This window comes from Salvelinus fontinalis, unplaced genomic scaffold, assembly GCF_029448725.1.
Source record: "Salvelinus fontinalis isolate EN_2023a unplaced genomic scaffold, ASM2944872v1 scaffold_0039, whole genome shotgun sequence".
NCBI classification, from domain to species: Eukaryota; Metazoa; Chordata; class Actinopteri; order Salmoniformes; family Salmonidae; genus Salvelinus; species Salvelinus fontinalis.
In genome coordinates this window covers 239,365-266,691 of record NW_026600248.1, presented here as the reverse complement: position 1 = coordinate 266,691, position 27,327 = coordinate 239,365, and the positions used below count along the sequence as shown (strand labels likewise).

At 49.0% G+C, this 27,327-nt stretch overlaps 1 protein-coding gene across 1 annotated transcript in view; it reads left to right on the top strand.

Moving 5' to 3' along the window:
• The first annotated feature begins 1,295 nt into the window (after nt 1-1,295).
• LOC129842414 (neurotrypsin-like) overlaps nt 1,296-27,327 on the top strand; it is a 79,684-nt gene continuing 53,652 nt past the window's right edge. Inside the window, exons 1-2 of the mRNA XM_055910969.1 lie at nt 1,296-1,929; nt 5,285-5,423. Of these exons, the coding sequence (XP_055766944.1) occupies nt 1,560-1,929; nt 5,285-5,423 (509 nt within the window). The 5' untranslated portion in view covers nt 1,296-1,559. The remainder of the gene's footprint in view (nt 1,930-5,284; nt 5,424-27,327) is intronic.

Here is a 27,327-nt window from a genome sequence, read left to right as displayed (position 1 = left end):
AACCCAGTCATATCTCCTCTCTCTGACTGACATTGAAAATGTTTTTAGTCAGCATCAGAAAGAATGTGGGTCCAGGAAACTGGAGAATATTGAAGACTAAACCGGTTCTGTTTATTTGTTAAAACATTTTTTATATTTAAACTTTATTTAACTAAGCAAGTCATTTAAGAACAAATTATTATTTACAATGACGGCCTACCACCGGCCGATCCCGGACGACGCCGGGTCAAATGTGCGCCGCCCTATGGGACTCCCAATCCCGTTGTGATACAGCCTGGATAGCAGGCTATAATAATATATTCAATTTTCTTTCATTCGTAGAATATTCTAGAGCGTATGCCGTAGCAAGTGTTATAAACACATTTATGTTACAATTATTATGCCATCAAATGAAACTCAGTTGCCCGTTTATGTTCTGTTTTTATTTATTAATGACATTTTTATTTCCCCTTTATTTAACCAGCTAGGCCAGTTGAGAACAAGTTCTCATTTACAACTGTGACCTGGCCAAGATAAAGCAAAGCAGTGCGACACAAACAACAACACAGAGTTACACATGGAGTAAACAAATGTACAGTCAATAACACAATAGAAAAAGGTCTATATACAGTGTGTGCAAATGAGGTGAGACAAGGGAGGTGAATGCAATAAATAGGCCGTAGTGGCGAAGTAAATACAATATAGCAATTAAACACTGAATGGTAGTCATGCCTCCCAGCTCTTTACGATGTAGGACGAGTCTTCAACCAGGAGCCGAGAGGTAGTTAATGTGTGGGATGTATAATGTGAATTAACATATTGTTATATTCAATTCATTATTATTATTATTATTGTTATTATTCTCATGTTATTTGTTTGTTCTCTGATTGTCATGATCATAGTCACAGCCCTGTAGGATACATCCACCTTGTTATGACCCATCAATAGGGCTATTACACACACACACACACACACACACACACACACACACACACACACACACACACACACACACACAGAGACACACACAGACAGACAGACAGACAGACAGACAGACAGACAGACGCACGCACGCACGCACGCACGCACACTCACATACTCACACACTCACACACACACACACATCTCAGTGCTAGAGGCGTCACTACAGACCCTGGTTTGATTCCAGGCTGTATCACAACCAACGGGATAGGGGTTGGCCGGGTAGGCTGTCATTGTAAATAATAATTTGTTCTTAACTGACTTGTTAAAGAAAGGCTAAATTAAACACGCAACACACAAGCGCGTGAGTCACTCGGAATCTCATTTACTACCGGGCTCGGGGCACGCGCTCTGTCTCGTTCATTGATCCGCGTCTCTTTTAAAAACTCCTTTCTAGCGCGGTATTCTCTCACTCAAACACACCCGGTCCCGCTCGATCCTATCCCGCACTATATAGACAGGTTCAGAATCAAGAGAGCGCGTTTCTGGGAAGACGTGGCGTGAACCGGTTTAGTGGTTTTTCTCTCTCTCTCGGTTATGGACTACATTTGAGAGCGAGTAGAGAGACGGAGAACAGAAAGGCTGAACCGAGAAAACAAATGTTACTCTACGACAACATCATGGACTCTGCTCTCCTCTCAGTCGTTACGCTGGTCGTTGTTTTCACCTCCTCCTCCTACTCACTGTCCTCCTCCGACGTCGTTCCCTCTCCTTCCTTCATTCTACCGTTTACCGACTGTATCCAGAGCCGCGGGAGAGACGGGTTCTACCAAGGGGCTGTGGACGTGACGGAGTCCGGTGCGGTGTGTATGAGGTGGAGCGAGGTAGCGGGGTTTGAGGAGCGTTATCCGGGTAGAGGCCTGGGGGAACATAACCGCTGTCGGAACCCGGACAACAGGATCAGACCCTGGTGTTTCTTTAGGAACATCCGCGGCAGAACCGACTGGGGCTACTGCGACTGTAAACAAGGTGCAGGAAGGAGAGAGAGGGGTGTGTGTGTGTGTGTGTGTGTGTGTGTGTGTGTGTGTGTGGCAACAGCAGGGCATGTCTCAGCAGATGGAAGCATCTCATTAATATTGAGGTATGTGTCTGGTTGGTGGCTAGACTAAGAAACGTTTTAATGTTAAAATGTACCAAGATAGACAAGCTGTCAGTTATTAGGGGGAGACTCTACCAAGATAGACAAACTGCCAGGCATTAGGGGGAGACTCTACCAAGATAGACAAGCTGTCAGTCATTAGAGGGAGACTCTACCAAGATAGACAAGCTGTCAGTCATTAGGGGGAGACTCTACCAAGATAGACAAGCTGTCAGTCATTAGGGGGAGACTCTACCAAGATAGACAAGCTGCCAGTCATTAGAGGGAGACTCTACCAAGATAGACAAGCTGCCAGTCATTAGAGGGAGACTCTACCAAGATAGACAAGCTGCCAGTCATTAGGGGGAGACTCTACCAAGATAGACAAGCTGTCAGTCATTAGGGGGAGACTCTACCAAGATAGACAAGCTGTCAGTCATTAGGGGGAGACTCTACCAAGATAGACAAGCTGTCAGTCATTAGAGGGAGACTCTACCAAGATAGACAAGCTGCCAGTCATTAGGGGGAGACTCTACCAAGATAGACAAGCTGTCAGTCATTAGAGGGAGACTCTACCAAGATAGACAAGCTGCCAGTCATTAGGGGGAGACTCTACCAAGATAGACAAGCTGTCAGTCATTAGAGGGAGACTCTACCAAGATAGACAAGCTGTCAGTCATTAGAGGGAGACTCTACCAAGATAGACAAGCTGTCAGTCATTAGGGGGAGACTCTACCAAGATAGACAAGCTGTCAGTCATTAGGGGGAGACTCTACCAAGATAGACAAGCTGCCAGTCATTAGGGGGAGACTCTACCAAGATAGACAAGCTGTCAGTCATTAGAGGGAGACTCTACCAAGATAGACAAGCTGCCAGTCATTAGGGGGAGACTCTACCAAGATAGACAAGCTGTCAGTCATTAGAGGGAGACTCTACCAAGATAGACAAGCTGTCAGTCATTAGAGGGAGACTCTACCAAGATAGACAAGCTGCCAGTCATTAGGGGGAGACTCTACCAAGATAGACAAGCTGCCAGTCATTAGGGGGAGACTCTACCAAGATAGACAAGCTGTCAGTCATTAGGGGGAGACTCTACCAAGATAGACAAGCTGTCAGTCATTAGGGGGAGACTCTACCAAGATAGACAAGCTGTCAGTCATTAGGGGGAGACTCTACCAAGATAGACAAGCTGCCAGTTATTAGGGGGAGACTCTACCAAGATAGACAAACTGCCAGGCATTAGGGGGAGACTCTACCAAGATAGACAAGCTGTCAGTCATTAGGGGGAGACTCTACCAAGATAGACAAGCTGTCAGTCATTAGGGGGAGACTATACCAAGATAGACAAGCTGTCAATCATTAGGGGGAGACTCTACCAAGATAGACAAGCTGCCAGTCATTAGGGGGAGACTCTAACAAGATAGACAAGCTGTCAGTCATTAGGGGGAGACTCTAACAAGATAGACAAGCTGTCAGTCATTAGAGGGAGACTCTACCAAGATAGACAAGCTGCCAGTCATTAGAGGGAGACTCTACCAAGATAGACAAGCTGTCAGTCATTAGAGGGAGACTCTACCAAGATAGACAAGCTGCCAGTCATTAGGGGGAGACTCTACCAAGATAGACAAGCTGCCAGTCATTAGAGGGAGACTCTACCAAGATAGACAAGCTGTCAGTCATTAGGGGGAGACTCTACCAAGATAGACAAGCTGCCAGTCATTAGGGGGAGACTCTAACAAGATAGACAAGCTGTCAGTCATTAGGGGGAGACTCTAACAAGATAGACAAGCTGCCAGTCATTATGGGGAGACTCTACCAAGATAGACAAGCTGCCAGTCATTAAGGGGAGACTCTAACAAGATAGACAAGCTGCCAGTCATTAGGGGGAGACTCTACCAAGATAGACAAGCTGCCAGTCATTAGGGGGAAACTCTACCAAGATAGACAAGCTGTCAGTCATTAGGGGGAGACTCTACCAAGATAGACAAGCTGCCAGTCATTAGGGGGAGACTCTACCAAGATAGACAAGCTGCCAGTCATTAGAGGGAGACTCTACCAAGATAGACAAGCTGTCAGTCATTAGAGGGAGACTCTACCAAGATAGACAAGCTGTCAGTCATTAGAGGGAGACTCTACCAAGATAGACAAGCTGCCAGTCATTAGTGGGAGACTCTACCAAGATAGACAAGCTGCCAGTCATTAGAGGGAGACTCTACCAAGATAGACAAGCTGTCAGTCATTAGGGGGAGACTCTGCCAAGATAGACAAGCTGCCACTCATTAGAGTGAGACTCTACCAAGATAGACAAGCTGTCAGTCATTAGAGGGAGACTCTACCAAGATACACAAGCTGCCAGTCATTAGGCGGAGACTCTACCAAGATAGACAAGCTGCCAGTCATTAGGGGGAGACTCTACCAAGATAGACAAGCTGTCAGTCATTAGGGGGAGACTCTACCAAGATAGACAAGCTGTCAGTCATTAGGGGGAGACTCTACCAAGATAGACAAGCTGCCAGTCATTAGGGGGAGACTCTACCAAGATAGACAAGCTGTCAGTCATTAGGGGGAGACTCTACCAAGATAGACAAGCTGTCAGTCATTAGGGGGAGACTCTACCAAGATAGACAAGCTGTCAATCATTAGGGGGAGACTCTACCAAGATAGACAAGCTGCCAGTCATTAGGGGGAGACTCTACCAAGATAGACAAGCTGCCAGTCATTAGGGGGAGACTCTACCAAGATAGACAAGCTGTCAGTCATTAGAGGGAGACTCTACCAAGATAGACAAGCTGCCAGTCATTAGGGGGAGACTCTACCAAGATAGACAAGCTGTCAGTCATTAGGGGGAGACTCTACCAAGATAGACAAGCTGTCAGTCAATAGGGGGAGACTCTACCAAGATAGATAAGCTGTCAGTCATTAGGTGTGGACCGGGTGCTATTCTGTGTGTATGTGTGTGTGTGTGTGTGTGTGTGTGTGTGTGTGTGTGTGTGTGTGTGTGTGTGTGTGTGTGTGTGTGTGTGTGTGTGTGTGTGTGTGTGTGTGTGTGTGTGTGTGTGTGTGTGTGTGTGTGTGTGTGTGTGTGTGTTTGTGTGAGTGTGTGTCTGTGTGTCTGTGTGTCTGTGTCTCTCTCTCTCTCGCTCTCTCGCTCTCTCGCTCTCTCGCTCTCTCGCTCTCTCGCTCTCTCTCTCTTTCTCTCTCCCTCAGTGTAAAATGATCTAAACGGTGTGTGTGTGTCTCGTCCAGGGTCAGTGCGCCTGCAGGGCGGCCGCTCTAAGCTGGATGGCAGGGTGGAGGTGTATCTTCAGGGGGTCTGGGGGTCTGTCTGTAGTGATGACTGGGGAGACCAGGACGCTACAGTGGTGTGCAGACAGCTGGGACAGGGGTGAGTCACACACATGCACACGCACAACACACGTGCACACGCACACACACTCACATATGCAGCCTCACGCACGAACAAAGTAAGGAGTGGAGCGGTTATCCTATAGAAGGGAGTGGAGCGGTTATCCTATAGAAGGGAGTGGAGCGGTTATCCTATAAAAGGGAGTGGAGCGGTTATCCTATAAAAGGGGAGTGGAGCGGTTATCCTATAAAAGGGAGTGGAGCGGTTATCCTATAGAAAGGGAGTGGAGCGGTTATCCTATAAAAGGGAGTGGAGCGGTTATCCTATAGAAGGGAGTGGAGCGGTTATCCTATAGAAAGGGAGTGGAGCGGTTATCCTATAAAAGGGAGTGGAGCGGTTATCCTATAAAAGGGAGTGGAGCGGTTATCCTATAAAAGGGAGTGGAGCGGTTATCCTATAAAGGGTAGTGGAGCGGTTATCCTATAGAAGGGAGTGGAGCGGTTATCCTATAAAAGGGAGTGGAGCGGTATCCTATAGAAAGGGAGTGGAGCGGTTATCCTATAGAAGGGAGTGGAGCGGTTATCCTATAGAAGGGAGTGGAGCGGTTATCCTATAGAAAGGAGTGGAGCGGTTATCCTATAGAAAGGAGTGGAGCGGTTATCCTATAGAAGGGAGTGGAGCGGTATCCTATAGAAAGGGAGTGGAGCGGTTATCCTATAGAAGGGAGTGGAGCGGTATCCTATAGAAGGGAGTGGAGCGGTTATCCTATAAAAAGGAGTGGAGCGGTTATCCTATAAAAGGGGAGTGGAGCGGTTATCCTATAAAAGGGAGTGGAGCGGTTATCCTATAGAAAGGAGTGGAGCGGTTATCCTATAAAAGGGAGTGGAGCGGTTATCCTATAAAAGGGGAGTGGAGCGGTTATCCTATAAAAGGGAGTGGAGCGGTTATCCTATAGAAAGGAGTGGAGCGGTTATCCTATAAAAGGGAGTGGAGCGGTTATCCTATAAAAGGGAGTGGAGCGGTTATCCTATAGAAGGGGAGTGGAGCGGTTATCCTATAAAAGGGAGTGGAGCGGTTATCCTATAAAAGGTAGTGGAGCGGTTATCCTATAAAAAGGAGTGGAGCGGTTATCCTATAGAAAGGAGTGGAGCGGTTATCCTATAGAAGGGAGTGGAGCGGTATCCTATAGAAAGGGAGTGGAGCGGTTATCCTATAAAAGGGAGTGGAGCGGTTATCCTATAGAAGGGAGTGGAGCGGTTATCCTATAGAAGGGAGTGGAGCGGTATCCTATAGAAGGGAGTGGAGCGGTTATCCTATAGAAGGGAGTGGAGCGGTTATCCTATAGAAGGGAGTGGAGCGGTTATCCTATAGAAGGGAGTGGAGCGGTATCCTATAGAAAGGAGTGGAGCGGTTATCCTATAGAAAGGGAGTGGAGCGGTTATCCTATAGAAGGGAGTGGAGCGGTTATCCTATAAAAGGGAGTGGAGCGGTTATCCTATAGAAAGGAGTGGAGCGGTTATCCTATAGAAAGGAGTGGAGCGGTTATCCTATAGAAGGGAGTGGAGCGGTTATCCTATAGAAGGGAGTGGAGCGGTTATCCTATAGAAGGGAGTGGAGCGGTTATCCTATAGAAAGGAGTGGAGCGGTTATCCTATAGAAGGGAGTGGAGCGGTTATCCTATAGAAAGGAGTGGAGCGGTTATCCTATAGAAAGGAGTGGAGCGGTTATCCTATAGAAGGGAGTGGAGCGGTTATCCTATAGAAAGGAGTGGAGCGGTTATCCTATAGAAGGGAGTGGAGCGGTTATCCTATAGAAAGGAGTGGAGCGGTTATCCTATAAAAGGGAGTGGAGCGGTTATCCTATAAAAGGGAGTGGAGCGGTTATCCTATAGAAAGGAGTGGAGCGGTTATCCTATAGAAGGGAGTGGAGCGGTTATCCTATAGAAAGGGAGTGGAGCGGTTATCCTATAGAAAGGAGTGGAGCGGTTATCCTATAGAAAGGGAGTGGAGCGGTTATCCTATAGAAAGGAGTGGAGCGGTTATCCTATAGAAGGGAGTGGAGCGGTTATCCTATAAAAAGGAGTGGAGCGGTTATCCTATAGAAGGGAGTGGAGCGGATATCCTAGAAAAATCCTCTCCTCGCTCCTTTCCTCTCCGCTCTTCTTTCCTCTCCTCCTCTCCTTTCCTCTCCTCGCTCCTTTCCTCTCCTCTCTCCTTTCCTCTCCTCCTCTCCTTTCCTCTCCACTCTCCTTTCCTCTCCGCTCTCCTTTCCTCTCCGCTCTCCTTTCCTCTCCTTTCTTCTCCGCTCTCCTTTCCTCCCAGCTCTCCTTTCCTCTCCCCTCTCCTTTCCTCCCAGCTCTCCTTTCCTATCCACTCTCCTTTCCTCTCCTTTCCTCTCCTTTCCTCTCCGCTCTCCTTTCCTCTCCTTTCCTCTCCTTTCTTCTCCTCCTCCCCTCCTCTCCTTTCCTCTCCTCCTCTCCTTTCCTCTCCTTTCCTCTCCTCCTCTCCTTTCCTCTCCTTTCTTCTCCTCCTCCCCTCCTCTCCTTTCCTCTCCTCCTCTCATTTCCTCTCCTTTCTTCTCCTCCTCTCCTCCTCTCCTACTCTCCTCCTCTCCTTTCCTTTCTGCTCTCCTTTCCTGCCAGCTCTCCTTTCTTCTCCTCCTCTCCTCCTCTCCTTTCCTCTCCTCTCTCCTTTCCTCTCCTTTCTTCTCCTCCTCTCCTCCTCTCATTTCCTCTCCTTTCCTCTCCGCTCTCCTTTCCTCTCCCTTCTCCTCCTCTCCTTTCCTCTCCTCTCTCCTTTCCTCTCCTCCTCTCCTTTCCTCTCCGCTCTCCTTTCCTCTCCTTTCGTCTCCTCCTCTCCTCCTCTCCTTTCCTCTCCTCTCTCCTTTCCTCTCCTCCTCTCCTTTCCTCTCCGCTCTCCTTTTCTCCACACAAACAGTCTTTGTAGTCTGTCCCATCCTGACCCTCAGATTCCACCCCCCCCCCCCACCTCAAGTCCTTAGCTAGCTATTTACCCCCTACTCCATCACACACACTTAATGTAGTGGTATTGACTATGGGTCATAGCCTGTAGAAGGGGATACTGTGGGTCATAGCCTGTAGAAGGGGATACTATGGGTCATAGCCTGTAGAAGGGGATACTGTGGGCCTGTAGAAGGGGATACTGTGGGTCATAGCCTGTAGAAGGGGATACTATGGGTCATAGCCTGTAGAAGGGGATACTATGGGTCATAGCCTGTAGAAGGGGATACTATGGGTCATAGCCTGTAGAAGGGGATACTATGGGTCATAGCCTGTAGAAGGGGATACTATGGGTCATAGCCTGTAGAAGGGGATACTGTGGGTCATAGCCTGTAGAAGGGGATACTATGGGTCATAGCCTGTAGAAGGGGATACTGTGGGCCTGTAGAAGGTGATACTGTGGGTCATAGCCTGTAGAAGGGGATACTATGGGTCATAGCCTGTAGAAGGGGATACTATGGGTCATAGCCTGTAGAAGGGGATACTATGGGTCATAGCCTGTAGAAGGGGATACTATGGGTCATAGCCTGTAGAAGGGGATACTGTGGGTCATAGCCTGTAGAAGGGGATACTATGGGTCATAGCCTGTAGAAGGGGATACTATGGGTCATAGCCTGTAGAAGGGGATACTATGGGTCATAGCCTGTAGAAGGGGATACTATGGGTCATAGCCTGTAGAAGGGGATACTATGGGTCATAGCCTGTAGAAGGGGATACTATGGGTCATGGGTCATAGCCTGTAGAAGGGGATACTATGGGTCATAGCCTGTAGAAGGGGATACTATGGGTCATAGCCTGTAGAAGGGGATACTATGGGTCATAGCCTGTAGAAGGGGATACTATGGGTCATAGCCTGTAGAAGGGGATACTATGGGTCATAGCCTGTAGAAGGGGATACTATGGGTCATAGCCTGTAGAAGGGGATACTATGGGTCATAGCCTGTAGAAGGGGAGACTGTGGGTCATAGCCTGTAGAAGGGGATGCTATGGGTCATAGCCTGTAGAAGGGGAGACTATGGGTCATACCCTGTAGAAGGGGAGACTGTGGGTCATAGCCTGTAGAAGGGGATACTATGGGTCATAGCCTGTAGAAGGGGATACTATGGGTCATAGCCTGTAGAAGGGGATACTATGGGTCATAGCCTGTAGAAGGGGATCCTATCTATGGGTCATAGCCTGTAGAAGGGGATACTATGGGTCATAGCCTGTAGAAGGGGATACTATGGGTCATAGCCTGTAGAAGGTGATACTACGGGTCATAGCCTGTAGAAGGGGATACTATCTATGGGTCATAGCCTGTAGAAGGGGATACTGTGGGTCATAGCCTGTAGAAGGGGATACTATCTATGGGTCATAGCCTGTAGAAGGGGATACTGTGGGTCATAGCCTGTAGAAGGGGTTACTATGGGTCATAGCCTGTAGAAGGGGATACTATGGGTCATAGCCTGTAGAAGGGGACACTATCTATGGGTCATAGCCTGTAGAAGGGGTTACTATGGGTCATAGCCTGTAGAAGGGGATACTGTGGGTCATAGCCTGTAGAAGGGGGTACTATGGGTCATAGCCTGTAGAAGGGGTAACTATGGGTCATAGCCTGTAGAAGGGGATACTGTGGGTCATAGCCTGTAGAAGGGGGTACTATGGGTCATAGCCTGTAGAAGGGGATACTATGGGTCATAGCCTGTAGAAGGGGATACTATGGGTCATAGCCTGTAGAAGGGGATACTATGGGTCATAGCCTGTAGAAGGGGATACTGTGGGTCATAGCCTGTAGAAGGGGATACTGTGGGTCATAGCCTGTAGAAGGGGATACTATGGGTCATAGCCTGTAGAAGGGGATACTATGGGTCATAGCCTGTAGAAGGGGATACTATGGGTCATAGCCTGTAGAAGGGGATACTATGGGTCATAGCCTGTAGAAGGGGATACTATGGGTCATAGCCTGTAGAAGGGGATACTATGGGTCATAGCCTGTAGAAGGGGTTACTATGGGTCATAGCCTGTAGAAGGGGATACTATGGGTCATAGCCTGTAGAAGGGGATACTATGGGTCATAGCCTGTAGAAGGGGATACTATGGGTCATAGCCTGTAGAAGGGGATACTATGGGTCATAGCCTGTAGAAGGGGATACTATGGGTCATAGCCTGTAGAAGGGGATACTATGGGTCATAGCCTGTAGAAGGGGATACTATGGGTCATAGCCTGTAGAAGGGGATACTGTGGGTCATAGCCTGTAGAAGGGGAGACTGTGGGTCATAGCCTGTAGAAGGGGATACTATGGGCCTGTAGAAGGGGATACTATGGGTCATAGCCTGTAGAAGGGGATACTATGGGTCATAGCCTGTAGAAGGGGATACTATCTATGGGTCATAGCCTGTAGAAGGTGATACTGTGGGTCATAGCCTGTAGAAGGGGATACTGTGGGTCATGGCCTGTAGAAGGGGATACTATCTATGGGTCATAGCCTGTAGAAGGGGATACTATGGGTCATAGCCTGTAGACGGGGATACTATCTATGGGTCATAGCCTGTAGAAGGGGATACTATGGGTCATAGCCTGTAGAAGGGGATACTGTGGGTCATAGCCTGTAGAAGGGGATACTGTGGGTCATAGCCTGTAGAAGGGGATACTGTGGGTCATAGCCTGTAGAAGGGGATACTATGGGTCATAGCCTGTAGAAGGGGATACTGTGGGTCATAGCCTGTAGAAGGGGATACTATGGGTCATAGCCTGTAGAAGGGGATACTATGGGTCATAGCCTGTAGAAGGGGATACTATGGGTCATAGCCTGTAGAAGGGGATACTATGGGTCATAGCCTGTAGAAGGGGATACTATCTGTGGGTCATAGCCTGTAGAAGGGGATACTGTGGGTCATAGCCTGTAGAAGGGGATACTATGGGTCATAGCCTGTAGAAGGGGATACTATGGGCCTGTAGAAGGGGATACTATGGGTCATAGCCTGTAGAAAGGGATACTATCTATGGGTCATAGCCTGTAGAAGGGGATACTATGGGTCATAGCCTGTAGAAGGGGATACTATGGGTCATAGCCTGTAGAAGGGGATACTATGGGTCATAGCCTGTAGAAGGGGATACTGTGGGTCATAGCCTGTAGAAGGGGATACTGTGGGTCATAGCCTGTAGAAGGGGATACTGTGGGTCATAGCCTGTAGAAGGGGATACTATGGGTCATAGCCTGTAGAAGGGGATACTATGGGTCATAGCCTGTAGAAGGGGATACTGTGGGTCATAGCCTGTAGAAGGGGATACTATGGGTCATAGCCTGTAGAAGGTGATACTGTGGGTCATAGCCTGTAGAAGGGGATACTGTGGGTCATGGGTCATAGCCTGTAGAAGGGGATACTGTGGGTCATAGCCTGTAGAAGGGGATACTATCTATGGGTCATAGCCTGTAGAAGGGGATACTATGGGTCATAGCCTGTAGACGGGGATACTATCTATGGGTCATAGCCTGTAGAAGGGGATACTATGGGTCATAGCCTGTAGAAGGGGATACTGTGGGTCATAGCCTGTAGAAGGGGATACTGTGGGTCATAGCCTGTAGAAGGGGATACTATGGGTCATAGCCTGTAGAAGGGGATACTATGGGTCATAGCCTGTAGAAGGGGATACTGTGGGTCATAGCCTGTAGAAGGGGATACTGTGGGTCATGGGTCATAGCCTGTAGAAGGGGATACTGTGGGTCATAGCCTGTAGAAGGGGATACTATGGGTCATAGCCTGTAGAAGGGGATACTGTGGGTCATAGCCTGTAGAAGGGGATACTATGGGTCATAGCCTGTAGAAGGGGATACTGTGGGTCATAGCCTGTAGAAGGGGATACTGTGGGTCATAGCCTGTAGAAGGGGATACTATGGGTCATAGCCTGTATAAGGGGATACTATGGGTCATAGCCTGTAGAAGGGGATACTATGGGCCTGTAGAAGGGGATACTATCTGTGGGTCTTAGCCTGTAGAAGGGGATACTGTGGGTCATAGCCTGTAGAAGGGGATACTATGGGTCATAGCCTGTAGAAGGGGAGACTATGGGTCATAGCCTGTAGAAGGGGATACTGTGGGCCTGTAGAAGGGGATACTGTGGGTCATAGCCTGTAGAAGGGGATACTATGGGTCATAGCCTGTAGAAGGGGATACTATGGGTCATAGCCTGTAGAAGGGGATACTATGGGTCATAGCCTGTAGAAGGGGATACTATGGGTCATAGCCTGTAGAAGGGGATACTATGGGTCATAGCCTGTAGAAGGGGATACTGTGGGTCATAGCCTGTAGAAGGGGATACTATGGGTCATAGCCTGTAGAAGGGGATACTGTGGGCCTGTAGAAGGGGATACTGTGGGTCATAGCCTGTAGAAGGGGATACTATGGGTCATAGCCTGTAGAAGGGGATACTGTGGGTCATAGCCTGTAGAAGGGGATACTATGGGTCATAGCCTGTAGAAGGGGATACTATGGGTCATAGCCTGTAGAAGGGGATACTGTGGGTCATAGCCTGTAGAAGGGGATACTATGGGTCATAGCCTGTAGAAGGTGATACTGTGGGTCATAGCCTGTAGAAGGGGATACTGTGGGTCATGGGTCATAGCCTGTAGAAGGGGATACTGTGGGTCATAGCCTGTAGAAGGGGATACTATCTATGGGTCATAGCCTGTAGAAGGGGATACTATGGGTCATAGCCTGTAGACGGGGATACTATCTATGGGTCATAGCCTGTAGAAGGGGATACTATGGGTCATAGCCTGTAGAAGGGGATACTGTGGGTCATAGCCTGTAGAAGGGGATACTGTGGGTCATAGCCTGTAGAAGGGGATACTATGGGTCATAGCCTGTAGAAGGGGATACTATGGGTCATAGCCTGTAGAAGGGGATACTGTGGGTCATAGCCTGTAGAAGGGGATACTGTGGGTCATGGGTCATAGCCTGTAGAAGGGGATACTGTGGGTCATAGCCTGTAGAAGGGGATACTATGGGTCATAGCCTGTAGAAGGGGATACTGTGGGTCATAGCCTGTAGAAGGGGATACTATGGGTCATAGCCTGTAGAAGGGGATACTGTGGGTCATAGCCTGTAGAAGGGGATACTGTGGGTCATAGCCTGTAGAAGGGGATACTATGGGTCATAGCCTGTATAAGGGGATACTATGGGTCATAGCCTGTAGAAGGGGATACTATGGGCCTGTAGAAGGGGATACTATCTGTGGGTCTTAGCCTGTAGAAGGGGATACTGTGGGTCATAGCCTGTAGAAGGGGATACTATGGGTCATAGCCTGTAGAAGGGGAGACTATGGGTCATAGCCTGTAGAAGGGGATACTGTGGGCCTGTAGAAGGGGATACTGTGGGTCATAGCCTGTAGAAGGGGATACTATGGGTCATAGCCTGTAGAAGGGGATACTATGGGTCATAGCCTGTAGAAGGGGATACTATGGGTCATAGCCTGTAGAAGGGGATACTATGGGTCATAGCCTGTAGAAGGGGATACTATGGGTCATAGCCTGTAGAAGGGGATACTGTGGGTCATAGCCTGTAGAAGGGGATACTATGGGTCATAGCCTGTAGAAGGGGATACTGTGGGCCTGTAGAAGGGGATACTGTGGGTCATAGCCTGTAGAAGGGGATACTATGGGTCATAGCCTGTAGAAGGGGATACTATGGGTCATAGCCTGTAGAAGGGGATACTATGGGTCATAGCCTGTAGAAGGGGATACTATGGGTCATAGCCTGTAGAAGGGGATACTGTGGGTCATAGCCTGTAGAAGGGGATACTATGGGTCATAGCCTGTAGAAGGGGATACTATGGGTCATAGCCTGTAGAAGGGGATACTATGGGTCATAGCCTGTAGAAGGGGATACTATGGGTCATAGCCTGTAGAAGGGGATACTATGGGTCATAGCCTGTAGAAGGGGATACTATGGGTCATGGGTCATAGCCTGTAGAAGGGGATACTATGGGTCATAGCCTGTAGAAGGGGATACTATGGGTCATAGCCTGTAGAAGGGGATACTATGGGTCATAGCCTGTAGAAGGGGATACTATGGGTCATAGCCTGTAGAAGGGGATACTATGGGTCATAGCCTGTAGAAGGGGATACTATGGGTCATAGCCTGTAGAAGGGGATACTATGGGTCATAGCCTGTAGAAGGGGAGACTGTGGGTCATAGCCTGTAGAAGGGGATACTATGGGTCATAGCCTGTAGAAGGGGAGACTATGGGTCATAGCCTGTAGAAGGGGAGACTGTGGGTCATAGCCTGTAGAAGGGGATACTATGGGTCATAGCCTGTAGAAGGGGATACTATGGGTCATAGCCTGTAGAAGGGGATACTATGGGTCATAGCCTGTAGAAGGGGATCCTATCTATGGGTCATAGCCTGTAGAAGGGGATACTATGGGTCATAGCCTGTAGAAGGGGATACTATGGGTCATAGCCTGTAGAAGGGGATACTATGGGTCATAGCCTGTAGAAGGGGATACTATCTATGGGTCATAGCCTGTAGAAGGGGATACTGTGGGTCATAGCCTGTAGAAGGGGATACTATCTATGGGTCATAGCCTGTAGAAGGGGATACTGTGGGTCATAGCCTGTAGAAGGGGTTACTATGGGTCATAGCCTGTAGAAGGGGATACTATGGGTCATAGCCTGTAGAAGGGGACACTATCTATGGGTCATAGCCTGTAGAAGGGGTTACTATGGGTCATAGCCTGTAGAAGGGGATACTATGGGTCATAGCCTGTAGAAGGGGATACTATGGGTCATAGCCTGTAGAAGGGGATACTGTGGGTCATAGCCTGTAGAAGGGGATACTATGGGTCATAGCCTGTAGAAGGGGATACTATGGGTCATAGCCTGTAGAAGGGGATACTATGGGTCATAGCCTGTAGAAGGGGATACTATGGGTCATAGCCTGTAGAAGGGGATACTATGGGTCATAGCCTGTAGAAGGGGATACTATGGGTCATGGGTCATAGCCTGTAGAAGGGGATACTATGGGTCATAGCCTGTAGAAGGGGATACTATGGGTCATAGCCTGTAGAAGGGGATACTATGGGTCATAGCCTGTAGAAGGGGATACTATGGGTCATAGCCTGTAGAAGGGGATACTATGGGTCATAGCCTGTAGAAGGGGATACTATGGGTCATAGCCTGTAGAAGGGGATACTATGGGTCATAGCCTGTAGAAGGGGAGACTGTGGGTCATAGCCTGTAGAAGGGGATACTATGGGTCATAGCCTGTAGAAGGGGATACTATGGGTCATAGCCTGTAGAAGGGGAGACTGTGGGTCATAGCCTGTAGAAGGGGATACTATGGGTCATAGCCTGTAGAAGGGGATACTATGGGTCATAGCCTGTAGAAGGGGATACTATGGGTCATAGCCTGTAGAAGGGGATCCTATCTATGGGTCATAGCCTGTAGAAGGGGATACTATGGGTCATAGCCTGTAGAAGGGGATACTATGGGTCATAGCCTGTAGAAGGGGATACTACGGGTCATAGCCTGTAGAAGGGGATACTATCTATGGGTCATAGCCTGTAGAAGGGGATACTGTGGGTCATAGCCTGTAGAAGGGGATACTATCTATGGGTCATAGCCTGTAGAAGGGGATACTGTGGGTCATAGCCTGTAGAAGGGGTTACTATGGGTCATAGCCTGTAGAAGGGGATACTATGGGTCATAGCCTGTAGAAGGGGACACTATCTATGGGTCATAGCCTGTAGAAGGGGTTACTATGGGTCATAGCCTGTAGAAGGGGATACTGTGGGTCATAGCCTGTAGAAGGGGGTACTATGGGTCATAGCCTGTAGAAGGGGATACTATGGGTCATAGCCTGTAGAAGGGGATACTGTGGGTCATAGCCTGTAGAAGGGGGTACTATGGGTCATAGCCTGTAGAAGGGGATACTATGGGTCATAGCCTGTAGAAGGGGATACTATGGGTCATAGCCTGTAGAAGGGGATACTATGGGTCATAGCCTGTAGAAGGGGATACTGTGGGTCATAGCCTGTAGAAGGGGATACTATGGGTCATAGCCTGTAGAAGGGGATACTATGGGTCATAGCCTGTAGAAGGGGATACTATGGGTCATAGCCTGTAGAAGGGGATACTATGGGTCATAGCCTGTAGAAGGGGATACTATGGGTCATAGCCTGTAGAAGGGGATACTATGGGTCATAGCCTGTAGAAGGGGATACTATGGGTCATAGCCTGTAGAAGGGGTTACTATGGGTCATAGCCTGTAGAAGGGGATACTATGGGTCATAGCCTGTAGAAGGGGATACTATGGGTCATAGCCTGTAGAAGGGGATACTATGGGTCATAGCCTGTAGAAGGGGATACTATGGGTCATAGCCTGTAGAAGGGGATACTATGGGTCATAGCCTGTAGAAGGGGATACTATGGGTCATAGCCTGTAGAAGGGGATACTATGGGTCATAGCCTGTAGAAGGGGATACTGTGGGTCATAGCCTGTAGAAGGGGAGACTGTGGGTCATAGCCTGTAGAAGGGGATACTATGGGCCTGTAGAAGGGGATACTATGGGTCATAGCCTGTAGAAGGGGATACTATGGGTCATAGCCTGTAGAAGGGGATACTATCTATGGGTCATAGCCTGTAGAAGGTGATACTGTGGGTCATAGCCTGTAGAAGGGGATACTGTAGGTCATGGCCTGTAGAAGGGGATACTATCTATGGGTCATAGCCTGTAGAAGGGGATACTATGGGTCATAGCCTGTAGACGGGGATACTATCTATGGGTCATAGCCTGTAGAAGGGGATACTATGGGTCATAGCCTGTAGAAGGGGATACTGTGGGTCATAGCCTGTAGAAGGGGATACTGTGGGTCATAGCCTGTAGAAGGGGATACTGTGGGTCATAGCCTGTAGAAGGGGATACTATGGGTCATAGCCTGTAGAAGGGGATACTGTGGGTCATAGCCTGTAGAAGGGGATACTATGGGTCATAGCCTGTAGAAGGGGATACTATGGGTCATAGCCTGTAGAAGGGGATACTATGGGTCATAGCCTGTAGAAGGGGATACTATGGGTCATAGCCTGTAGAAGGGGATACTATCTGTGGGTCATAGCCTGTAGAAGGGGATACTGTGGGTCATAGCCTGTAGAAGGGGATACTATGGGTCATAGCCTGTAGAAGGGGATACTATGGGCCTGTAGAAGGGGATACTATGGGTCATAGCCTGTAGAAAGGGATACTATCTATGGGTCATAGCCTGTAGAAGGGGATACTATGGGTCATAGCCTGTAGAAGGGGATACTATGGGTCATAGCCTGTAGAAGGGGATACTATGGGTCATAGCCTGTAGAAGGGGATACTGTGGGTCATAGCCTGTAGAAGGGGATACTGTGGGTCATAGCCTGTAGAAGGGGATACTGTGGGTCATAGCCTGTAGAAGGGGATACTATGGGTCATAGCCTGTAGAAGGGGATACTATGGGTCATAGCCTGTAGAAGGGGATACTGTGGGTCATAGCCTGTAGAAGGGGATACTATGGGTCATAGCCTGTAGAAGGTGATACTGTGGGTCATAGCCTGTAGAAGGGGATACTGTGGGTCATGGGTCATAGCCTGTAGAAGGGGATACTGTGGGTCATAGCCTGTAGAAGGGGATACTATCTATGGGTCATAGCCTGTAGAAGGGGATACTATGGGTCATAGCCTGTAGACGGGGATACTATCTATGGGTCATAGCCTGTAGAAGGGGATACTATGGGTCATAGCCTGTAGAAGGGGATACTGTGGGTCATAGCCTGTAGAAGGGGATACTGTGGGTCATAGCCTGTAGAAGGGGATACTATGGGTCATAGCCTGTAGAAGGGGATACTATGGGTCATAGCCTGTAGAAGGGGATACTGTGGGTCATAGCCTGTAGAAGGGGATACTGTGGGTCATGGGTCATAGCCTGTAGAAGGGGATACTGTGGGTCATAGCCTGTAGAAGGGGATACTATGGGTCATAGCCTGTAGAAGGGGATACTGTGGGTCATAGCCTGTAGAAGGGGATACTATGGGTCATAGCCTGTAGAAGGGGATACTGTGGGTCATAGCCTGTAGAAGGGGATACTGTGGGTCATAGCCTGTAGAAGGGGATACTATGGGTCATAGCCTGTATAAGGGGATACTATGGGTCATAGCCTGTAGAAGGGGATACTATGGGCCTGTAGAAGGGGATACTATCTGTGGGTCTTAGCCTGTAGAAGGGGATACTGTGGGTCATAGCCTGTAGAAGGGGATACTATGGGTCATAGCCTGTAGAAGGGGAGACTATGGGTCATAGCCTGTAGAAGGGGATACTGTGGGTCATAGCCTGTAGAAGGGGATACTATCTGTGGGTCTTAGCCTGTAGAAGGGGATACTGTGGGTCATAGCCTGTAGAAGGGGATACTATGGGTCATAGCCTGTAGAAGGGGAGACTATGGGTCATAGCCTGTAGAAGGGGATACTATGGGTCATAGCCTGTAGAAGGGGATACTATGGGCCTGTAGAAGGGGATACTGTGGGTCATAGCCTGTAGAAGGGGATACTATGGGTCATAGCCTGTAGAAGGGGATACTGTGGGTCATAGCCTGCAGAAGGGGATACTATGGGTCATAGCCTGTAGAAGGGGATACTATGGGTCATAGCCTGTAGAAGGGGATACTATGGGTCATAGCCTGTAGAAGGGGATACTATGGGTCATAGCCTGTAGAAGGGGATACTATGGGTCATAGCCTGTAGAAGGGGATACTATGGGTCATAGCCTGTAGAAGGGGATACTGTGGGTCATAGCCTGTAGAAGGGGATACTATGGGTCATAGCCTGTAGAAGGGGAGACTATGGGTCATAGCCTGTAGAAGGGGATACTATGGGTCATAGCCTGTAGAAGGGGATACTGTGGGTCATAGCCTGTAGAAGGGGATACTATGGGTCATAGCCTGTAGAAGGGGATACTATGGGTCATAGCCTGTAGAAGGGGATACTATGGGTCATAGCCTGTAGAAGGGGATACTGTGGGTCATAGCCTGTAGAAGGGGGTACTGTGGGTCATAGCCTGTAGAAGGGGATACTGTGGGTCATAGCCTGTAGAAGGGGATACTGTGGGTCATAGCCTGTAGAAGGGGATACTATCTATGGGTCATAGCCTGTAGAAGGGGATACTATGGGTCATGGGTCAAAGCCTGTAGAAGGGGAGACTATGGGTCATAGCCTGTAGAAGGGGAGACTATGGGTCATGGGTCATAGCCTGTAGAAGGGGATACTGTGGGTCATAGCCTGTAGAAGGGGATACTGTGGGTCATAGCCTGTAGAAGGGGATACTGTGGGTCATAGCCTGTAGAAGGGGATACTATCTATGGGTCATAGCCTGTAGAAGGGGAGACTATGGGTCATGGGTCATAGCCTGTAGAAGGGGAGACTATGGGTCATGGGTCATAGCCTGTAGAAGGGGATACTATGGGTCATAGCCTGTAGAAGGGGAGACTATGGGTCATGGGTCATAGCCTGTAGAAGGGGAGACTATGGGTCATGGGTCATAGCCTGTAGAAGGGGATACTATGGGTCATAGCCTGTAGAAGGGGATACTATGGGTCATAGCCTGTAGAAGGGGATACTGTGGGTCATAGCCTGTAGAAGGGGATACTATGGGTCATAGCCTGTAGAAGGGGATACTGTGGGTCATAGCCTGTAGAAGGGGATACTATGGGTCATAGCCTGTAGAAGGGGATACTATGGGTCATAGCCTGTAGAAGGGGATACTGTGGGTCATAGCCTGTAGAAGGGGATACTATGGGTCATAGCCTGTAGAAGGGGAGACTGTGGGTCATATCCTGTAGAAGGGGATACTATGGGTCATAGCCTGTAGAAGGGGATACTATGGGTCATAGCCTGTAGAAGGGGATACTGTGGGTCATAGCCTGTAGAAGGGGACACTATGGGTCATAGCCTGTATAAGGGGATACTATGGGTCATAGCCTGTAGAAGGGGATACTGTGGGTCATAGCCTGTAGAAGGGGATACTATGGGTCATAGCCTGTAGAAGGGGATACAATGGGTCATAGCCTGTAGAAGGGGATACTGTGGGTCATAGCCTGTAGAAGGGGATACTATGGGTCATAGCCTGTAGAAGGGGATACTATGGGTCATAGCCTGTAGAAGGGGATACTATGGGTCATAGCCTGTAGAAGGGGATACTATCTATGGGTCATAGCCTGTAGAAGGGGATACTATCTATGGGTCATAGCCTGTAGAAGGGGATACTGTGGGTCATAGCCTGTAGAAGGGGGTACTGTGGGTCATAGCCTGTAGAAGGGGATACTATCTATGGGTCATAGCCTGTAGAAGGGGATACTATGGGTCATAGCCTGTAGAAGGGGATACTATGGGTCATAGCCTGTAGAAGGGGATACTGTGGGTCATAGCCTGTAGAAGGGGATACTGTGGGTCATAGCCTGTAGAAGGGGATACTATGGGTCATAGCCTGTAGAAGGGGATACTATGGGTCATAGCCTGTAGAAGGGGATACTATGGGTCATAGCCTGTAGAAGGGGATACTATGGGTCATAGCCTGTAGAAGGGGATACTGTGGGTCATAGCCTGTAGAAGGGGATTCTATCTATGGGTCATAGCCTGTAGAAGGGGATACTATGGGTCATAGCCTGTAGAAGGGGATACTGTGGGTCATAGCCTGTAGAAGGGGTTACTATGGGTCATAGCCTGTAGAAGGGGATACTATGGGTCATAGCCTGTAGAAGGGGATACTATCTATGGGTCATAGCCTGTAGAAGGGGATACTATGGGTCATAGCCTGTAGAAGGGGATACTATGGGTCATGGGTCATAGCCTGTAGAAGGGGATACTGTGGGTCATAGCCTGTAGAAGGGGATACTATGGGTCATAGCCTGTAGAAGGGGATACTATGGGTCATAGCCTGTAGAAGGGGAGACTGTGGGTCATAGCCTGTAGAAGGGGATACTGTGGGTCATAGCCTGTAGAAGGGGATACTATGGGTCATAGCCTGTAGAAGGGGATACTATGGGTCATAGCCTGTAGAAGGGGATACTATGGGTCATAGCCTGTAGAAGGGGATACTATGGGTCATAGCCTGTAGAAGGGGATACTATGGGTCATAGCCTGTAGAAGGGGATACTGTGGGTCATAGCCTGTAGAAGGGGATACTATGGGTCATAGCCTGTAGAAGGGGATACTATCTATGGGTCATAGCCTGTAGAAGGGGAGACTATGGGTCATGGGTCATAGCCTGTAGAAGGGGAGACTATGGGTCATGGGTCATAGCCTGTAGAAGGGGATACTATGGGTCATAGCCTGTAGAAGGGGAGACTATGGGTCATGGGTCATAGCCTGTAGAAGGGGAGACTATGGGTCATGGGTCATAGCCTGTAGAAGGGGATACTATGGGTCATAGCCTGTAGAAGGGGATACTATGGGTCATAGCCTGTAGAAGGGGATACTATGGGTCATAGCCTGTAGAAGGGGATACTGTGGGTCATAGCCTGTAGAAGGGGAGACTGTGGGTCATAGCCTGTAGAAGGGGATACTATGGGTCATAGCCTGTAGAAGGGGATACTGTGGGTCATAGCCTGTAGAAGGGGATACTATGGGTCATAGCCTGTAGAAGGGGATACTGTGGGTCATAGCCTGTAGAAGGGGATACTGTGGGTCATAGCCTGTAGAAGGGGATACTATGGGTCATAGCCTGTAGAAGGGGATACTATGGGTCATAGCCTGTAGAAGGGGATACTATCTATGGGTCATAGCCTGTAGAAGGGGTTACTATGGGTCATAGCCTGTAGAAGGGGATACTATGGGCCTGTAGAAGGGGATACTATGGGCCATAGCCTGTAGAAGGGGATACTATGGGTCATAGCCTGTAGAAGGGGATACTATGGGTCATAGCCTGTAGAAGGGGATACTATGGGTCATAGCCTGTAGAAGGGGATACTGTGGGTCATAGCCTGTAGAAGGGGATACTATCTATGGGTCATAGCCTGTAGAAGGGGTTACTATGGGTCATAGCCTGTAGAAGGGGATACTATGGGTCATAGCCTGTAGAAGGGGATACTGTGGGTCATAGCCTGTAGAAGGGGATACTATGGGTCATAGCCTGTAGAAGGGGACACTATGGGTCATAGCCTGTAGAAGGGGATACTATGGGTCATAGCCTGTAGAAGGGGATACTGTGGGTCATAGCCTGTAGAAGGGGATACTATGGGTCATAGCCTGTAGAAGGGGATACTATGGGTCATGGGTCATAGCCTGTAGAAGGGGATACTGTGGGTCATAGCCTGTAGAAGGGGATACTATGGGTCATAGCCTGTAGAAGGGGAGACTGTGGGTCATAGCCTGTAGAAGGGGATACTATGGGTCATAGCCTGTAGAAGGGGATACTATGGGTCATAGCCTGTAGAAGGGGATACTGTGGGTCATAGCCTGTAGAAGGGGACACTATGGGTCATAGCCTGTAGAAGGGGATACTATGGGTCATAGCCTGTAGAAGGGGATACTATGGGTCATAGCCTGTAGAAGGGGATACTATCTATGGGTCATAGCCTGTAGAATGGGATACTATGGGTCATAGCCTGTAGAAGGGGATACTATGGGTCATAGCCTGTAGAAGGGGACTCTATGGGTCATAGCCTGTAGAAGGGGACTCTATGGGTCATAGCCTGTAGAAGGGGATACTATGGGTCATAGCCTGTAGAAGGGGTTACTATGGGTCATAGCCTGTAGAAGGGGATACTGTGGGTCATAGCCTGTAGAAGGGGATACTGTGGGTCATAGCCTGTAGAAGGGGATACTGTGGGTCATAGCCTGTAGAAGGGGCTACTATGGGTCATAGCCTGTAGAAGGGGATACTATGGGTCATAGCCTGTAGAAGGGGATACTATGGGTCATAGCCTGTAGAAGGGGATACTATGGGTCATAGCCTGTAGAAGGGGATACTATGGGCCTGTAGAAGGGGATACTGTGGGTCATAGCCTGTAGAAGGGGATACTATGGGTCATAGCCTGTAGAAGGGGATACTATCTGTGGGTCATAGCCTGTAGAAGGGGATACTGTGGGTCATAGCCTGTAGAAGGGGATACTATGGGTCATAGCCTGTAGAAGGGGATACTATGGGTCATAGCCTGTAGAAGGGGATACTATGGGTCATAGCCTGTAGAAGGGGATACTATGGGTCATAGCCTGTAGAAGGGGATACTATGGGTCATAGCCTGTAGAAGGGGATACTGTGGGTCATAGCCTGTAGAAGGGGATACTATGGGTCATAGCCTGTAGAAGGGGATACTATGGGTCATAGCCTGTAGAAGGGGATACTATGGGTCATAGCCTGTAGAAGGGGATACTGTGGGTCATAGCCTGTAGAAGGGGATACTATGGGTCATAGCCTGTAGAAGGGGATACTGTGGGTCATAGCCTGTAGAAGGGGATACTATGGGTCATAGCCTGTAGAAGGGGATACTATGGGTCATAGCCTGTAGAAGGTGATACTGTGGGTCATAGCCTGTAGAAGGGGATACTATCTATGGGTCATAGCCTGTAGAAGGGGATACTATGGGTCATAGCCTGTAGAAGGGGATACTATCTATGGGTCATAGCCTGTAGAAGGGGATACTATCTATGGGTCATAGCCTGTAGAAGGGGATACTATGGGTCATAGCCTGTAGACGGGGATACTATCTATGGGTCATAGCCTGTAGAAGGGGATACTATGGGTCATAGCCTGTAGAAGGGGATACTGTGGGTCATAGCCTGTAGAAGGGGATACTGTGGGTCATAGCCTGTAGAAGGGGATACTGTGGGTCATAGCCTGTAGAAGGGGATACTATGGGTCATAGCCTGTAGAAGGGGATACTGTGGGTCATAGCCTGTAGAAGGGGATACTATGGGTCATAGCCTGTAGAAGGGGATACTATGGGTCATAGCCTGTAGAAGGGGATACTATGGGTCATAGCCTGTAGAAGGGGATACTGTGGGTCATAGCCTGTAGAAGGGGATACTATGGGTCATAGCCTGTAGAAGGGGATACTATGGGTCATAGCCTGTAGAAGGGGATACTGTGGGTCATAGCCTGTAGAAGGGGATACTATGGGTCATAGCCTGTAGAAGGGGATACTATCTATGGGTCATAGCCTGTAGAAGGGGATACTATGGGTCATAGCCTGTAGAAGGGGATACTATGGGTCATAGCCTGTAGAAGGGGATACTATCTGTGGGTCATAGCCTGTAGAAGGGGATACTGTGGGTCATAGCCTGTAGAAAGGGATACTATCTATGGGTCATAGCCTGTAGAAGGGGATACTATGGGTCATAGCCTGTAGAAGGGGATACTGTGGGTCATAGCCTGTAGAAGGGGATACTATGGGCCATAGCCTGTAGAAGGGGATACTATGGGCCTGTAGAAGGGGATACTATGGGTCATAGCCTGTAGAAAGGGATACTATCTATGGGTCATAGCCTGTAGAAGGGGATACTATGGGTCATAGCCTGTAGAAGGGGATACTATGGGTCATAGCCTGTAGAAGGGGATACTATGGGTCATAGCCTGTAGAAGGGGATACTGTGGGTCATAGCCTGTAGAAGGGGATACTGTGGGTCATAGCCTGTAGAAGGGGATACTATGGGTCATAGCCTGTAGAAGGGGATACTATGGGTCATAGCCTGTAGAAGGGGATACTATGGGTCATAGCCTGTAGAAGGGGATACTGTGGGTCATAGCCTGTAGAAGGGGTTACTATGGGTCATAGCCTGTAGAAGGTGATACTGTGGGTCATAGCCTGTAGAAGGGGATACTGTGGGTCATGGGTCATAGCCTGTAGAAGGGGATACTGTGGGTCATAGCCTGTAGAAGGGGATACTATCTATGGGTCATAGCCTGTAGAAGGGGATACTATGGGTCATAGCCTGTAGACGGGGATACTATCTATGGGTCATAGCCTGTAGAAGGGGATACTATGGGTCATAGCCTGTAGAAGGGGATACTGTGGGTCATAGCCTGTAGAAGGGGATACTGTGGGTCATAGCCTGTAGAAGGGGATACTATGGGTCATAGCCTGTAGAAGGGGATACTGTGGGTCATAGCCTGTAGAAGGGGATACTGTGGGTCATGGGTCATAGCCTGTAGAAGGGGATACTGTGGGTCATAGCCTGTAGAAGGGGATACTATGGGTCATAGCCTGTAGAAGGGGATACTGTGGGTCATAGCCTGTAGAAGGGGATACTATGGGTCATAGCCTGTAGAAGGGGATACTGTGGGTCATAGCCTGTAGAAGGGGATACTATGGGTCATAGCCTGTAGAAGGGGATACTATCTGTGGGTCATAGCCTGTAGAAGGGGATACTGTGGGTCATAGCCTGTAGAAGGGGATACTATGGGTCATAGCCTGTAGAAGGGGAGACTATGGGTCATAGCCTGTAGAAGGGGATACTATGGGTCATAGCCTGTAGAAGGGGATACTATGGGCCTGTAGAAGGGGATACTGTGGGTCATAGCCTGTAGAAGGGGATACTATGGGTCATAGCCTGTAGAAGGGGATACTGTGGGTCATAGCCTGCAGAAGGGGATACTATGGGTCATAGCCTGTAGAAGGGGATACTATGGGTCATAGCCTGTAGAAGGGGATACTATGGGTCATAGCCTGTAGAAGGGGATACTATGGGTCATAGCCTGTAGAAGGGGATACTATGGGTCATAGCCTGTAGAAGGGGATACTATGGGTCATAGCCTGTAGAAGGGGATACTGTGGGTCATAGCCTGTAGAAGGGGATACTATGGGTCATAGCCTGTAGAAGGGGAGACTATGGGTCATAGCCTGTAGAAGGGGATACTATGGGTCATAGCCTGTAGAAGGGGATACTGTGGGTCATAGCCTGTAGAAGGGGATACTATGGGTCATAGCCTGTAGAAGGGGATACTATGGGTCATAGCCTGTAGAAGGGGATACTATGGGTCATAGCCTGTAGAAGGGGATACTGTGGGTCATAGCCTGTAGAAGGGGGTACTGTGGGTCATAGCCTGTAGAAGGGGATACTGTGGGTCATAGCCTGTAGAAGGGGATACTGTGGGTCATAGCCTGTAGAAGGGGATACTATCTATGGGTCATAGCCTGTAGAAGGGGATACTATGGGTCATGGGTCATAGCCTGTAGAAGGGGAGACTATGGGTCATAGCCTGTAGAAGGGGAGACTATGGGTCATGGGTCATAGCCTGTAGAAGGGGATACTGTGGGTCATAGCCTGTAGAAGGGGATACTGTGGGTCATAGCCTGTAGAAGGGGATACTGTGGGTCATAGCCTGTAGAAGGGGATACTATCTATGGGTCATAGCCTGTAGAAGGGGAGACTATGGGTCATGGGTCATAGCCTGTAGAAGGGGAGACTATGGGTCATGGGTCATAGCCTGTAGAAGGGGATACTATGGGTCATAGCCTGTAGAAGGGGAGACTATGGGTCATGGGTCATAGCCTGTAGAAGGGGAGACTATGGGTCATGGGTCATAGCCTGTAGAAGGGGATACTATGGGTCATAGCCTGTAGAAGGGGATACTATGGGTCATAGCCTGTAGAAGGGGATACTGTGGGTCATAGCCTGTAGAAGGGGATACTATGGGTCATAGCCTGTAGAAGGGGATACTGTGGGTCATAGCCTGTAGAAGGGGATACTATGGGTCATAGCCTGTAGAAGGGGATACTATGGGTCATAGCCTGTAGAAGGGGATACTGTGGGTCATAGCCTGTAGAAGGGGATACTATGGGTCATAGCCTGTAGAAGGTGAGACTGTGGGTCATATCCTGTAGAAGGGGATACTATGGGTCATAGCCTGTAGAAGGGGATACTATGGGTCATAGCCTGTAGAAGGGGATACTGTGGGTCATAGCCTGTAGAAGGGGACACTATGGGTC